This window comes from Myotis nattereri, assembly GCF_964212035.1.
Source record: "Myotis nattereri genome assembly, chromosome: 9".
NCBI lineage: Eukaryota > Metazoa > Chordata > Mammalia > Chiroptera > Vespertilionidae > Myotis > Myotis nattereri.
Window position 1 is genome coordinate 60637450 of NC_138084.1, and position 17277 is coordinate 60654726.

The 17277-nt window shown below is 40.0% G+C and overlaps 1 protein-coding gene and 1 pseudogene across 2 annotated transcripts in view; one reads left to right on the top strand and one right to left on the bottom strand.

Moving 5' to 3' along the window:
- The first annotated feature begins 9671 nt into the window (after positions 1–9671).
- LOC308525545 (syntaxin-8-like) lies at positions 9672–10032 on the top strand (annotated as a pseudogene). The gene has a single exon. The product of its transcript is annotated as a syntaxin-8-like (transcript).
- A 5359-nt stretch (positions 10033–15391) lies between these two features.
- The window catches only part of MRE11 (MRE11 homolog, double strand break repair nuclease), a 73524-nt gene continuing 71638 nt past the window's right edge, over positions 15392–17277 (bottom strand). The window contains exons 19-20 of the mRNA XM_081099021.1: positions 16410–16497; positions 15392–16135 (exon numbers count right to left, since the gene is read on the bottom strand). Of these exons, the coding sequence (XP_080955147.1) occupies positions 16082–16135; positions 16410–16497 (142 nt within the window). The 3' untranslated portion in view covers positions 15392–16081. The remainder of the gene's footprint in view (positions 16136–16409; positions 16498–17277) is intronic.

Genomic DNA, 17277 nt, shown 5'->3' on the forward strand with positions numbered 1-17277 from the left:
GAGGCAGTCGATCAATAATTCTCTCTCATTATTGATGTTTCTGTATCTCTTTCCCTCTCCCTTCCTCTCTGAAATCAATAAAATATATTTCTTAAAAATTAAAATTTAAAAAATGTGGTTCAGTTTTCCAAACATGTTCTTTTAAATACATACTCCAAAGTTTATCCTTAAAGGTTGACCTAACTTTGGATGATTTTTTAACAGTAAGAATAATAATTAAAACTTTTTTTAAAAAAATAAACACCATTTTTTAAATTTATAAAAAACAAAATCAGTTTCAAATATTTTATGGAATTAGCAATCAATAAAAATATTTTATGGAATTAGCAGCGATAAAAATAATGACAGTTCCCATTTATCCAATGGTTAAAATGTGCCAGGCATTTATATATGCCTCTGGTCCTCTAAGGCAGGTCATCCTTATCCTCATGTTACAGAGGGGGACCAAGGCTCAGGGACATTCGGTAGCTTGCCCAGCAGGGGGGGGGGGGGGGCGGTTCTTTTTTTTTTTTTAATTTCCAAAACAAAGTAAATGCTGCTTTCATTATTTTGTTTGTTTGCCATAAGAAAAGTCTTAATTGAAATGACTGATAATTGATATATGCCATGGAGGCTTCATTCTGGACCCGTTAGCAGTTTACTTTTTCTTTATTGGCTGATATTACTCTCACTGGTTGTGGTTCAACCAGTTTAGAGGAAAGAAAAAGTCAGTTTCAATATTTGCAAACTACTATTTTAGTAGATGTGGGGCTTTATGGCCCTCTGTTGCCATTATTTGCCTTATGTAAATATAGTTCCATGAATTACTGCTTAGCCAATAACTATTTATTATAGTACTAGAGGCTCAATGCACGGATTTGTGCACTGGTAGGGTCCCTTGGTGTGGCTTTCGGGGATAGGGCGAAACTGGCAGTCCAACGCCACCTGCCACTCCTGCTCATCCCGGCCCCACTGTGCCTGCTGCTGCAGCTCAGGCTCGTAGCCGCTCTGCTGTGGTTTCCGGGCTACAGTGGCCAGGCATGAGCCCTGTGTCTGGCGCCTGTTGGTGAGCTGAGCAGCACTCCGCTGTAGAAGTGCACTGACCACCAGGGGGGCGGCTCCTGCATTGAGCATCTGCCCCCTGGTGATCAGTGTGCATCATAGCAACCGGTCGACCGGTTGTTCAGTCGTTTGGTCGCTTAGGCTTTTATATATATACTTGAGGCCCGGTGCACAAAAATTTGTGCACTGGCGGGTGCCGGATGTCCCTCAGCCCCACTTGTGCCCTCTCACAGTCTGGGACCCCTCAGGAGATAACCACCTGTTGGCTTAGGCCCACTCCCGGGGTGGCAGATGGCAGGCCTTATCCCTAGGTGCCTGCCCCACCTCCCCGGGTCGTGCACAGGGCAGGGCCTGATCGGGGGCGGGGGGGGGGGGGGGGTTGGGGCGCTACCCCGGTCATGCACAGGGCAAGGCAGATCCGGGGGTTGGGGCGCCGCCCCTGGGTCGCACACAGGGCAGGGCCAATCTGGGGGTTGGGGAGCCGTCCCCGGTTGCACACAGGGCAGGGCCGATCCAGGGGTTGGCGCGTTGCCCTGGGTCGCACATGGGACACCCAGGTGGGCCAGGGGATCGCTGCTGCCCCGCCCAGCTGTCCCGTCAGGTCGCACACCCGGACTCCCGCCACCCCAGGTCGCAGACCCGGATGGCGGCAGGGCAGGCGGAATGGTGCTGTCCCACCCTGCCTGCAGTATGCAAATTAGCCACCTTTGTTGGTAGTTAATTTGCATATCGCACTGATTAGCCAATGGGAGGCGTATCGAAGGTACGGTCAATTACCATGTTTGTCTATTAGATAGGATAAAACTAAAGGCCCGGTGCACAAAAATTTGTGTACTGCGGGGGGGACTGGGTCCCTCAGACTGGCCTGCACCCTCTCACAGTCTGGGAACCTTCAGGGGATGTCCTACTGATGCTTAGGCCCGCTCCCTACAGGCCTAAGCTGCAGTCTGGCCTCCCTCTGCGGGAAGTGACCAGGCCGACCAGGGGAAGGCACCACCCCCATCACCCTGCCTCTGCCAGCCGCCGTGGCTGCCCTCAGGCCTTGCAGCTGCTGTGGGTTTGTCCGGAAGGACACCCAGAATAACGTTCGGCTGTCCAGTTTAATTAGCATATTATGCTTTTATTATTATAGACTAGAGGCCCGGTGTATGAAATTCCTCAGCCCAGCCTGCACCCTCTCCAATCTGGGACCCCTTGGGAACGGGCCTAAACTGACAGTTGGACATCCCTCTCACAATCTGGGACCACTGGCTCCTAACTGCTAACCTGCCTGCCTGCCTGATCGCCCCTAACTGCCCCCCATGCTGGCCTAGTCACCCCCACCTGCCCCCCCTGCCAACCTGGTTGCTCCCAACTGCCCCCCCCCCCCCCGCTGGCCTGGTCGCCCCTTACTGTCCCCTCTGCCAGCCCGGTCACCCCCAACTGCCCCCCTCCTCCGCCAGTCTGGTCGGCCCCAACTGCCCTGCCCACCACCTGGTCACCCCTCACTGCCCCCCTCAGCTGGCCTCGTTGCCCCTCACTGCCACCCCCCGCCAGCCTGGTCACCCCCAACTGCCCCCCATACAGGCCTGGTTGCCCCACACAGCCTGCTTCTCAGTCATTTGGTCATCCTTCACTAACCCCCCTGTTGGCCTGGTCACCCCACGCAGCCCGTTCAGTCATCCATTTGGTTGTGATGTCACTTAGGCTTTTATATATATAGATTCTGTACTTTTCAGGAAATGGTCATTGGTCTTCCTAAACTTTAAGAGGGCTATTGAGACACTTTTTCTTACCCCCTATAATGGCACAGTGTCTTTGCACTGCCAACATAAGGGACATTTCAGCCAACATGAAATAAAAGTACTCAAAACTCTTGGCTAAGGTGATTTTGTATTTCTTAGCAGTTCTCCAAAGCAGCTGAATAGGAATAAGATACATATAAATCTGCAATGGTTGAAAAGACTCACGAGCTTTTTTTATTCCATGATAAAACCTCATAGGAATAGAAAATTCCCATAGAAAGCCATTAATACAATGGTTAGGAGTGGGTGATACAGATTCCAGTAAAAACACAAATGTATTATTTCATCTCCAATGTTTTGTACTTGTATTTCATGATATTAAAATAGTGAAGTTAAAACTGGGGGAAAATACCATTAAGGATATCTTAAAATCTTGAAATTAAGGGCAGAGTCATAAAATCTACATTTTGTGAGAAAAACATTTGCACTGTTTATAGTATATCTCGAAATTTAATTGCTAAATAAAAGATCTTAGCAACAAGTAACTTCTGGCAAGGCTGTGGCCCCCCGGCCTGGGTCTGATGGCTCATCCTGAGCTTATCTCCACCACAGACTTATTTTTTAAAATATATTTTTATTGATTTCAGAGAGGAAGGGAAAGGGAGAGAGAGATAGAAACATCAATGATGAGAGTCATTGATTGGCTGCCTCCTCATGCCCCCTTCTGGTTGTTGAGCCTGCAACCTGAAGGTGTGCCCTCACTGGGAATTGAACTGTGACCTTCTGATTCATAGGTCAATGCTCAACCACCGAGCCATGCCAGCAGGGCATACAGCCTTATTTTTTACAACATATACCAACTCTACATCAGCTTCTCCCATCAGACCGAAGCTCCCTTAGAATGCAGGCACTCTGCTCTTTTCATCTTTTGAACCAAGCCTAGGTTGTTGCCTGGCACAGTGCAGGCTCTTACTAAATATTTAATGCATGAAAAATTAATTATTAAATTTTTTAACACAAAAATTCCAAAGCATTCAGAACTAAAATGGAGCTGTTCATTTCATTGTCACTCCTTGACAATGGAAATATCTCTGATAAACAGAACTGGCTGTGTCCTGCAGTAGAAGTCTAAGATATAAATTTACAAAGCCAGCAGTTTGATTTCCCTCTGCCAATGATCTCTTAACACATAATCAAAAATTGACATCTGGGTTACACCAGGTCAGTTGGCTGATCAGAACAGTGACAATAGTAAGGGACCTGTTACAGGTAAAGATGAACTATTTTCCTCTGTAAATTACTCCCCCCCCCCCCCCAAGTATAAATGGTGTTTGTAAAATAGCACAAAAGAACATAAATAAGAAAATAAAAATCACCACAATCCTGCTATTAACATTTTGGTGTGTTTCCTTTAAATTTTTTCACATAATTTTAATGAGATAACAGTTTTGTGTCCTGCTTACATTGAGAGCATTTTCCATGTTACTAAATTTTTCTCAAAAACATCCCTATGAGCAGCTGCATATTTTTGTCTCGTGGAATACCATACCATAACGTATTTTTCAGCATAATAAATTCTTGATGAAATCATATTTTTACATAAATATTTTTAGACTTTTTATATGGAAATATGGTATGATAAACTCACATGTATACATCTTCCAGCTCCAATCCATTTCCCCTCCCCTGTCCCAGGTTATTTTAAAGCAAATTCCAGACATCATATAATTATGTCATTTAACCTGACATTGATATAGTCTACATTATATCTATAACTAGAGGCCCGGTGCATGAAATTCATGCGGGGGGGGGGGGGGGGAGGGGGGAGGGGTCCTGTCCTTCAGCCCAGCCTGCACCCTCTCCAATCTGGGACTACTCAGGGAATGTCTGACTGCTGGTTTAGGCCCGATCCCTAAACCAGCAGTCGGACATCCCTCTCACAATCCGGGACTGCTGGCTCCCAACTGCTCGCCTGCCTGCCTGCCTGCCTGATTGCCCCTAACCGCTTCTGCCTGCCAGCCTGATCACCCCCTAACCACTCCCCTGCCAGCCTGATCGACGCCTAACTGCTCCCCTGCTGACCTAATTGCCCCCAACTGCCCTCCCCTGCCAGCCCGATGGCCCCCAACTGCCCTCCCCTGCTGGCCCGGTCGCCCCTAATTGCCCTCCCCTGCCGGTGACCAGGCCTGCAGGGGAGGGCAGTTGGGGGGGGGGGCTTCTAGTATATGCAATATTGAGAGAGCATATTATATATATTCTACTTTTTTAAAAATCAAATATTGTCAGTTGTACATACATTTTTGATTCTCTCCTTAGAGTACAGTCTAAAAAATAGAATTCTAGGTAAACGAGATGAAAATGTCCTAGGGCTCATGATAATTTTGCAGATTGCTTGCGAAAAGGATATATCCATTTGTACTCCCATTCGCAACATGAAAGCACCTCTTTTGCTGCTCCCTCACCCACATCCAGTCATTTACTTGATTTTTTGAAATGCAATGTAAAAGGTTTTTTTTTCAATGATTTTAGGGTTTAAAAATCTTCACCTAGAAGCTAATGGGGAGATCTTTGGAGTCAATCAGAGCTGTACTTCAATCCTTAACCCGTATAGCCATGTGACTGTGCTGGTCAGCTCTTGAACATCTGCTTTCTAATTCGGGAGATAAAAATACTGCCTTCATAGGACTTTGTGGTGATTAAGATATAATAATGTGCCCTAGCTGGTTTGGCTCAGTGGATAGAACGTCAGCCTGTGGACAGAAGGGTCCTAGGTTCGATTCTGGTCAAGGGCACATGCCTGGGCTGCGGGCTCGATCCCCATTAGGGGACGTGCAGAAGGCAGCCAATCAATGATTCTCTCTCATCATTGATGTTTCTATCTCTCTATCTCTCTCCCTTTCTCTCTGAAATCAATAAAAAAATATATATATATTTTAAAATAATGTTTATAAAGTGCTTAGCACAGTCTGGCTGCAAAGAGTTCAATAAATGGTATATTTCTTTTACACTAAAAGTTCCAAGAGGTCATGTCTATGGTGGGTTTACTTATTTATTTATTTGGTATTTGCTTAGTGCTTGATACATAGCTGGCACTCAATATTGAATGAATGACAATTTTCAATTTCATTGACCTAAAAAGAAATTATATAGCAAATCACTAACTGTAATCAAATATACTCTGTATAATACAAATATATATGAATAAGTGAAAATTAAAAAAATATTTAATTAAATATTCTATTTTGATAGTTTAATATAATTACCAATAATGTCTTCAGCTTATTAGATGTTTGCATTCACAGTATGTTATTTTTTTACTTCATATATTTTAGCCACACAAGGAAATTTGTCATTTTTTACCAAGTCTCTAAATATGACCATACTCTATGTCCAAAAGGTTCACATATAATAATTTATCTTAAAGGAACAAAGTAGCTATATTCACAAATATTTTTTCTTTATGCTGCTTAGTATTTTTGGGGTTTCCTAGAATTTTTTTTATATAATGACCAGAAAACTAGTAAATGTGATTTTGGGGGAAAAAACAAAAAAATTGAAAAGCTTCCTGTGGGAAATCACTATTAAATAGATTTTTGGTTGATGGACACAGTAAACGTACTAAATCAATCCTGAGAATCCCAGTGGAAGTCCATTCTCAGTCAATCATCTACTAGATTTTATCTAATCCAATTAGAAACCATTTACATTTTCAATATTCTCAAGTGCTTGGTCACTGGCTCACCCGTATTTATCACTCATGGTTTAATACGAATCCCTGTAGCCCTCTGAAATGTTTCTCTCCAAAGGAGAGCCCTCCTCTGGGGTTCACCCTGCCTGGGCCAGTCACCAACTTTAAAACCAGCTCACATTCTGCCTTGAACTTGGTCTTGCTTTTCTGTATGGTCCCTGTTTAAAGAGGCATAAGGATCAGAAGCTAACGTTTTTACTTGTAAGGCAGGACATGCCTCGGTTATGGGAGACAGTGTGGTGATGAAGAAAGAAGGCAATTTGGATTCAGATGGAATTAGATTTCAATCTTAGCTCTACCTATACAAAAAATAATAATGCCTACTCTGCAGTGTTGTCCTGAGAATTGATAATTTCATACACACACACACATATCCTTAGCCTGGCATAGAATAGCAATTCAATAAACAGTTCTTGTCTTCATTTTCCTAAAAATCATTGAAAGAAACCTTTATTTATTTTAAAATATATTTTTACTGATTTCAGAGAGGAAGAGAGAGAGAGAAATATCAATGATGAGAATCATTGAGTAACTGCCTCCTGCACGCCCCCCACTGGGGATCCAGACCGCACTGGCTAGTATGCATATAAGATCTGTAGTTGTTAATCTCTTCCCCTCCTCTCCCCTTCCCTCTGAGATCAATCAGTCTGTTCCATGTTTCCATGCCTGTGTGTTGAGCGTCTGCCCCCCGGCGGTCAGTGCACTCATAGCTACTGGTCGAATGGTTACTTAGGCATATATATATATATATATATATATATATATATATATATATATATATATAACACAATATTATTGACTATATTCCCTGTACTTTACATTCTTGTGACTATTTTGTAACTACCAATTTGTACTTCTGAATCCCTTCATCTTTTTCACACAGCCTCCCAAGCCCCTCTTCCATCTGGAAACCATCAGTTTGTTCTCTGTATCTATGAGTCTGTTTCTGTTTTATTTTGTTCTTTAGATTCCAAACGTAAGTTAAATTATATGGTGTTTTTCTTTCTCTGTCTTATTTCATTTAGCATAGTATTCTCTAAGTCCATCCATATTGTTGCAAACGGTAAGATTTCATTCTTTTTTATGGCCAAGTAATATTCCATTGTATATACATACAACATCTTCTTTATCCAATCGTCCACTGACAGGCACTTAGGTTGCTTCCATATCTTGGTAATTGTAAATAATGCTGCGATAAACATAGAGGTGCCTATATCTTTTCAAATTAGTGTTTTAGATTTCTTTGGATAAATACCCAGAAGTAGAATTGCTAGGTCATAAGGTAGTTCTATTTTTAATTTTTGAGTAAACCTCACCACCAACAGTTAATGAGGGTTTCCTTTCCTCCACTACTTGCCAATACTTGTTGTTTAATAAATGATGCTGGAATACTGGACAGATACATGCAAAAAAATGAAACTAGACCACCTTTGCACAGCATGTACAAGAATAAGCTCAAAAAAAGGATTAAAGACTTACTGTAAGACCCGAAACCATAAAACTCCTAACAGAAAATAGGTAGTAAACCTCTGACACTGTCCTTAGTAATGTTTTTTTCTGATATATCTTCTTGGGCAAGGGAAATAAGAGAAAAATAAACAAATGGGACTACATCAAACTTAAATAATTTTTCACAGCAAAGGAAATCAACAAAACAAAAAGACAACCCACTGAATGGGAGAATATATCCCAATGACACATATAATAAGGAGTTAACAGCCAAAATTTATAAAGAATTCATCAACTTAACACGAAAATCAAATATACAACCAAACCAATTAAAAAATGGGCAGAGGGCCTGAACAGACATTTCTACAACGAGAATGGCCAATGTCATTATTCATCAGAAATGCAAATTAAAACCACAATGAGATATCATCTCACACCTGTCAGAATGACTATCATTAATAAATCACCAAAATCAGTTTCTTTGGCTATCAAAGGAAATGTCTAGTCAACCCTGGGAATGAGATCAGGTGAAAATTAAATCAACTACAACTGACAATAGTTAAGAATTATAACCAAACTGAAACTAAACAGTTATTTTTGATAAACCTTATATTAGCTTACAGCAGCATATATAATTATAAAATTTACTTGAAAATTTGTAGAGCCAAGAATTACTAAGACACCCTTGAAAAAGAAAACTAAGGTTATGGTAGATAAAAAGGCTCATTATAAACCTACAGTAATTCATTCCAAATAGAGCAATGGAACAGAGTAAAGAGTCCAAAACCAGATCTGTATGTATGTGGTCTCTTAACCCTTTGAGTGCCAACCAATATCCTAGGAACTATGCTAAAATTGCTAAGGCATTTTTGCTGATTTTATAGCAGTTTAGGAAAAAAATTATGAATCGCAAGTAAATGAAGTTACATATTCAAAAACTTAAGGAAACCTTTACTACATTTGTTTTCATCTTTGACATATATTGTTTGCTGATTGTATTATAAAATACTAGTAAAAAAAAAATTTGAACATATATATATATAATGTTAAAATAGAGGGACACCCTTCTCCAGTATCTTCCACAAAATAGTCATCTTCACAGCAAGAATTGACATATTTAGCAATATTATCATCACTAATAAAAGCAGGCTTAGAACTGGACGCCATTTTGAAGCTTTAGGGCTACAAAATCTGAGTAAACTTCATAAAATCGTAGTACCTGTAAAAAATTAGGCAGATAAATGCCAGTGGTCAATTTTAGAACTACAAACATTCGGCATCATAAGTAATCTGCACTTAGGTGCCAATAAAGAGTGAACTACTAGCATCTAATAGTGACACTGCAGGAGGAGCGCAATAGTGCTCCCAGCACTTTTGGCGAAAGACAGGAGGAGCGTGATCGCGCTCCCCGGCACTCTACGGGTTAAGAAACGATTATGATAGCCTTGCAGGAAAGAAGGTGTCTGCGGCGTGGGAAAGGGACTCAGCACAGGGATCCTGGCAGCTGGCCCTTCAGCTCTCTTGAGAGAGCCACAAACCCCAGCGTCTCCTCACAGACACTCTAGTCCACTCTGCCCTCCCTCTGCTGGAGGCCAGGGTTCTCCACATATGATTCCACTTGCCAAAGATGGCACAAGAGATTGCTGAGAAAATGCAACAACGAAACCAGTATGAAAGAAATGGTGAAAATACAACCATGGTCCAGCCTGATGACAGGAGGGGTTAAGAGAGGCAAACCCAACCCCGTGCTCTTTGAGGAGCCAGGAGACCAGAGGCTTGGGTTTTGATGAAATCTGGCAGCAGCAGCAGAAAATCATCCAAGGACACAAGCCTCAATGCCCTTCCTTCCATTAGTCGCCAAAGACAAATGGAGCAAGAGATTGGGAATGAGCTGAATGGACAAAATGAGATGATGACCTTGCCAACCTGGTGGAGGAACAGGTGAGAGTCTGCACTGAAATCAGGTGGGTGAATATGGTGGACAGACAATCAGCAGCTTGTGGGACGATAATGGTGATTTTGTTGCTGCTTGTGGCTAATGTGGTCCTTGCAGTCTGGCCTACCGGCTAATAGCAACAAAGGAACCACCAGCTATAACAGCTGCCAATGATGGAGAAAAGCTCAGCACCTTTTGGATATACAGAAGCTGCTCTCAATACATTGCCTTAAAGTTCTGAGAGAGAGAGAGAGAGAGAGGGGGGGGGGGGGGGGGGAGGGAGGGGAGGGAAGTTTGCAGAACAGGGGAAAAGGACAGTCACTTCACCAAATACTGCTGGGCAAGTGCATCTCCATATGAAACAGGATGAAACAAAATTCCCATCTCACACCACACATAAAAATCAATGTCCAACGGGATGTAGAGTTCACTGTGAAAGGGCAATCAGATGAGCTTCTGGAAGAGTACACAGAAGAATTTCTTTATGATCTTAAGATGGAAAAATGGTTTTCTCAAATAGGCCACAAAACATCAATCATTAATAAACTGGACTTCATTAAAATTAAGAATTAAAGACATAAGAATTGAAAAGAAGTAAAAATATTTTTACTGGTGGGTAACATGAAATTATATCTAGAAAATCCTAGAGCATCAAAGATAAAACAAATTTAGAAAACAGAATTCAGTTAGTTAGAAGGATATAAAATGAATGTGCAAAAATAGCTTTCATATGTAAAAACCAATTAAAAGACCTAATGGAAGAGAAAAACTCTAATCACAGTAGCAACATAAAAGACAAAATATTAAGATTAAATTTGAAAAATGTTCAACTCCTCTATGAAGAACACATTAAAACATTTCTGAAACACAAAACAGACTTGAATAAATGTCAAGACATCCTTTGTTCTTAGACAGGACATCCTTATGTCAGTTCTTGCTAATTTATACGTTTAATGCAATCCCAATAAAAATACCAAAAAGCTTTTTTGTTGCCGGAGCTAGGAAACTGATACTGAAGTTCATTTGGGAGAGCAAACATAAAAAACAGCTAGGAAAACACTGAAAACGGAAAATTATGAGGGCTGCTCAGTCCTCTCAGACATTAAAACACACAACACAGGTTCTATATTCAAACCTGTGCTGGCGGTCTATGAAAAGACAGACCAGTGGAGCAGAAAGGAGTAAAAGGATGGAGAAGGGAGTAAGATCTGAGCACACATCTTGAATGGTTTTGCTGCATCAGGTTGCTGGAAGCATGTTCATTTTCTACATATTCAGAAAATCAAATCAAATCCTAGACTAGAGGGGGAAACATGCTGTGTAAGAAATTACTTGGACAACTGACAAAATTGGAATATGGACTGTAGATTACAGTATTAAATCAATGTTAAACTTTCTGAAATTGATAACTGTACTGATATTATGTAAGAGAATATCCTTATTCCTAGAGAATACACGCTGAAGTATTAAGGGGTAAAAGAGCATTGTCCTTTGCAATGTACTCTCAAATGATTGAAAAATTATATATGTGTGTATATGAATATGTATGTAACATACACACACATAGAAAGAGGATACTTTTTAAATGACAAAATGTTAAAAACAGGTGAATTCCAGTAAAAGGAATTCTATTATTCTTGCAAATTTTCCATCAATTCAGTATTATTTCAAAATTAAAAGTTTAAAAAACAGGATGTTTTAAAGCGCTACTATAAAACTTGGAAATCAAAAGTGGGCTTTCAGCTCTGATCAGTTTGGCTCAGTGGACAGAGCGTTGGCCTGGGGACTGAAGGGTCCCGGGTTCGATTCCGGTCAGGGGCATGTATCTTGGTTGTGGGCACATCCCCAGTGGGGGTTGTGCAGGAGGCAGCTAATCGAGGTTTCTCTCTCATCGATGTTTCTGACTCTCTGTCCCTCTCCCTTCCTCTCTGTAAAAAATCAATAAAATATATTAAAATAAAAAGTGGGCTTTCAGATATATCTACGATGGATGGACAGATGGATAGACTGATTTCAGGATTTATGGTAAGACATTTTAATGAATGTCAAAAGGATGCCTTCATTTCATGAGCCCCATCTCTAGATTATCACAGGACCAACAGAAATACAGTAGAGCCTCTCATTCTATTAAGTGATGGCTTTCTGCCTGTAGCAATTTGGTCCAAGTCCAAACACACGATCAGTTCACATGCATTAATAGGGTGACTGGAGTTACATGTATCAGCTTATAGTGGAGAAAATGCTGATGTTTAAATATTGTAAACAAAACCCTTGAAACTAAACAGGCCAGGATGTGATAAGGGTGCTTAGTGCCCTAGTGCTGGGCATCTGCACATGAATCATCGGCACTGCAGTGGCTTTGGAGGCAGGAGAGTGGGGCTGGGCCAATCTGTTTCAGCTAATCAACCATTATGTGCAGTCAATGGCCAAGAGCCCTTTGGAAATCACTCTACTACTTCTGACATCAAGGCACACAGATTAAATATTCTCCTATTTGACCCAAATTGAGTGATAACTCTGAAATTACACATTGGAAAGCAATGTAATTACCCCTCAAAACAGACAAGGACGGTGCAATCAAAAGCTGATGTGGAAAAATCAGAATGTCAAGATAAACAGCAAGGCAAACATATATGCCTTGATATGCGGACTAAAATATTTGTCTGTACAATTTGGGGTTCTAATTCAACAATTAAATTAAGTCCTATTTTGTTAATAGTCATGCCAAAAGTAATTGGAGAAATATTTACTTAATCCTTGAGGGGTTATTTCTGGGGAGAGGGTTACAGGGAAATATCCATGTTTTGATATATATTTCAATGTCTAAATTTTGAAGAATACATACTGCCCTTACAACTTAAAAGCAACTAAAATCAGCCCTGGCTGGTGTTGCTCAGTGGTTAGAGTACCAGCCCAAGCACTGAAATGTTACAGGTTCAATTTCCAGGTCAAGGGCATGTACTTGGGTTGTAGATTCAATCCCTGCCCTGGATGTTTCTCTCTCTCACCTCCCTCCTTCCTTTCCACTCTCTCTAAAAATCAATGGGGAAAAAAATATCCTCAGGTGAAGATTAATAACAACAACAACAACAACAACAAAATAAAAGCAACTAAAATCAGATTTAGTGATCAGTCATGCCAAAGATACACAAATATCATCCATGGCAATTGCATGCTATCTGAACTGGCTCTCAGAGATCAACTACAATCCTAGTATTTTCAGATCTAGCTAATAGACATGAAGTTCAAAAATATTAGAAGGGGGTGTGATAAGCAAACAATGAAATGTGTACATTTTTCATCAAGAACATGGAAGCTCTCTAGACTCAAAAAACCAAATCTTTATTCTATAAAACTTTTGTAATACTGTTAATAGTAGCTTTAAAAATGCCACAAAATACTATGAATTAAATATATGATAGACATGAAAAAAGGCATCAGATTACGCTGGGGTAAAGATATCTTTAAATATAGTACATTTCAACAGAAAAAAATTTTACAATGGGAGACTTTTTAATTCAACCTTTCTAATAAAAGGTTCTTTATTAAAAAAACATTTTCTTCTTCAACCTATTTTATAATATGTAAAATCTATCAAACCATCAATTCCCTTAGTAACAGACTGAGCCGGGTAAAATAGTTAAAGCAATGTACAAATAAGATTAGAAGGCTAGTTTTGGTATTACTGCACAGGGAGAGTATTATTGCATAAGTCCCAAATTTATTGCAAAACAACGCTTTTTTTTTTTTTAAATTTTAGATTTGCAGTTGCATCTTCAATCTGCCATCTAATGGTGGAAACACCCCCTTGTGGCAAAAGAAAGAGCTTTTGAATTACAGAAGTCAAGGCACTTACTCAGAGAGCTCCCTCAGCCAACTTCCACACACACTGATATCTCCTGAGCCGCAGAGATGCCATAAGTGCTCACTTTATAATTATTTGTTAAACCACATGATTTTTCTGTTATTGTATTTTGCAATTTAAAAAGTTTAGAAAATGTGAATGTACCTGAATTAAAAAATTACATGCCTATATGCTTGAATTTTCTAAGCACCAGTTATATTTCCTAAAACCATAGTGCATCCATAACCTTGTGAATGCACTATTGTATTTTTATGATAGGGAACAAAACACCAGAGATATGCTCTCTGGTAAATGATAGAAGGATTTTTTCCTCAGGATGTTTTCATCGCTGCTCTCGGCCTCCAAGAGCGATTGCTGATGCTCCCCAATCATCTGGAATCACCTCCACACACCTGTACTAACATGTCTGAAACTGTCTGCAAGCCCCTAGATGGGACCCTATTGATACAGAACAACAAAGATATACAGTATATTTAACTGTGAAACAATAGTTCACCAAAAGTTTTTCTCTCATGTTTTATTTACCATATTTCCAGCAAGTGACACACTAACCAGTGACTAATTCAAGGGAATTTTACCTCTCGGCTGTGTAATCACTTTTCCCCGGAGCTAACTGCATCACATTCGTGCCCCTTTCACACTGCAGAGGAAATTTTTAGACAGGGAGAAAGCCTTCTTCTGTTTCCCCAGGACCCTGTCAGGATGCTTCAGTGGCCACCTCCCTCATGATGACCCTCACTCAAGCATGTCTCAGAGGCAGGCCAGAAGAGCCAGTAGTAGACGCTGGTCTGCCATCCAAACTAGTGTCCATTCCACCATGGAGAGCAACTCTCATTCCTCTTTCCCCTCGGCTTCACTCAAACACTTGGAATATTAAAGACGTGGGGAGAGGTGTCTGAGAACATTTCACAATGCCTCCCATTGACTTCATGATGCCTGCTAAAATAATCCTCCTGCTCAAGTTAGATAGAGAAAATGTTATTAAAGAAACTCATTAGAATGCTACATCACAATTCTTTATCTAGGCCATTTCAGAAGCATAATAGAAAGGCAGCCACTATGCAAATGTTCTTTTATAATGGACACATTCCAGATCTGACTATGCCAATGAACATGGATACTGCTCAGGCAAGGGTTTGTTTCTGCATGGGACGAAATGTCAGGCTGCTGTACTGCCATCTACAGCTTCCACAGGAGTCTTTCTTTAACTATAGCTGCCTCACAGGTGAAGAGAAGGAATACTCTCAGGGGCCTTTTAACAGAGTTTCTTTTCCTCCTAGAACAGTGGTTCTCAACCTTGGTTGCACATTAGAATCACCTGGGGATCTTTTTAAAATCCTGATTTCTGGGCCTCATCCTCCGGAAATTCTGTTTCTTTGTTATGGAGTGGGGCCACAACATTAGTAACAAAGAAACAGAATTTCTGGAGGATGAGGCCCAGAACTCAGGATTTTAAAAAGATTCCAAGGTGATTCTAATGTGCAGCCAAGGTTGAGAACCACTGTCCTAGAAACAGATGAGAGAGAGAACCATAAAGAATGGAAAATAATGGAGAAAACTGCTATCACTCAAGGGGAACACAATCTTCAAAAATCTTTGCTACAACTGAAATAAAAAAAAGTCAGTAATCCTGGCTGATTGTTCTTTTATTTAATACTAACTTCTATCTAATTACTCAAGGTATAAGGTATATCTGAACCATTCAAAGTCCCCGTGGCTAACACTACCACAAGCATTAGAAAGAGAACACACTCAGTAACAAACAGCAAGCTCAGCACAGCGTAGACTGTTTCACCTTCAGCAGATTGAGAATCTCTAGAATAATTATTAAAATTATAAAGAGGTTAAAATTTATAAGCTCTTTTTCTCAACTGCAGCTAAATGTAACTGCATTAAAAGACTAACATAGTCTGACTGTGAAGCAGAAATGTATAATGGCATATTTATTTTAATCCTTATTCAAGATTAATATTTAAGCAACGTTCTTACTAAGACATACACTAATATATGTCAGGAAAATAACAGTCTAAATTTTATAGAGCATCTCCAGGTAATGTTAACAACCAGATTAAAAAATGAAGGAAACCAAGGCTATATTGTATGTCCTTGAGCTGGGATGTTTCTCAAGTAATGCAGCCACTTCAGGAAATGATACTCAAAAATTGAAATTCTCATACATTAGTTTCTCTGTTAAGTACATCTCTTTCAAATTCTTCAGTTAACAGCAATACTTTAAAAATCTTCAACTGTAAACTCTTAGCTTGTAACATTTTTGATTTTTCCTGAACCTTGAAAACTTCCAAGTGCCACTGAATATATTATCTTCTGTTTCTTAAAGCACTAATGTTCATAAAAGGATCATCGTCGTCGTCCTGAAATGACATACAAATGTTATTTTAGTGATGGCTGCACCACACTGCACTGAGACAAGATAGAAGTTCTTATGGCAAACCAAGACCAGTAAGAGTAATTTTCTTTCACTTGAGGTGGATTTTCATTTTTCTATTTCCTTTATAAATATGAACTTCAATTTCTAATTACCAACGAAATTATTTTTAAAAATAATTTCCAGCAACTAACTTAGCAGTCCTTGTTTAAATTTTATAAGCAGTTAAAAATTAAGATTTAACAATATTACTTTATTACCTCATCTGATTCAAAATTGACCCCTTTAGCTGTTTGGCTCTGGGATGCGGGTTTGCTTGATGATGATGATGATGATGTGTTCAGCCACCTGAGGCAAAAACATGGGAAAAACAAAGAAAATGAACCAGGGAACTCAGCAAAGATACCTTTCTAACTAAGTTTTCCATTCTAGTAGTAGCCATGAATAAAAATAACCACACACTGCATTTGATCTACATGAGAGGCAGTAAAAACTTAATGGTGAGAAACAGTCTCTGAGGCCAGGGTCTGAATTCCAGTTCTGCCATTTACTGAGAGCCTCTCTGTGCCTCAATGTTCTCAAATGTAAAATGAGGATAATAATTTTTTCAAGACTAAATGTGTTAATATTCTTAAACACTTAGGTCAGTGCCTGACATATTAAGCACTACATAGATCCTTACTTGTATTATCATTTAGTGTCTACTACCATCCCCCACGCCTGCAAATTGTGGCAATACTGAAATATTTTTTCATTCAAATCTCAGTTATGTTTCTATTACAGATAAAAGGATCTTAGGAAAGGCTCACCACTTCCTAGGGTTGCCTGTTCGTTTTATTCATGTTCAATCCAAACCAAACAGCATATATTTACTGAGTACTTGCTCCTGGCCAGGTACTATGATAGGTCCTGGGAAATATCAGTGCACAAGAAAATCATGATTCTTACCCTCATGAAGCTTAACTTGTGGTAGTGGAACTCATATTCCTGGGTCTTTTTATTAATAAAAATTTAAGTCATCCTAGCTCAGGGGACAGCAAACAATGGCTAGTAGGCCAAATCCAGCTCGCCAGTGAGCTAGGAATGTTCACATTTTGAAATGGTCACATTTAAAATGGTTATATAAGT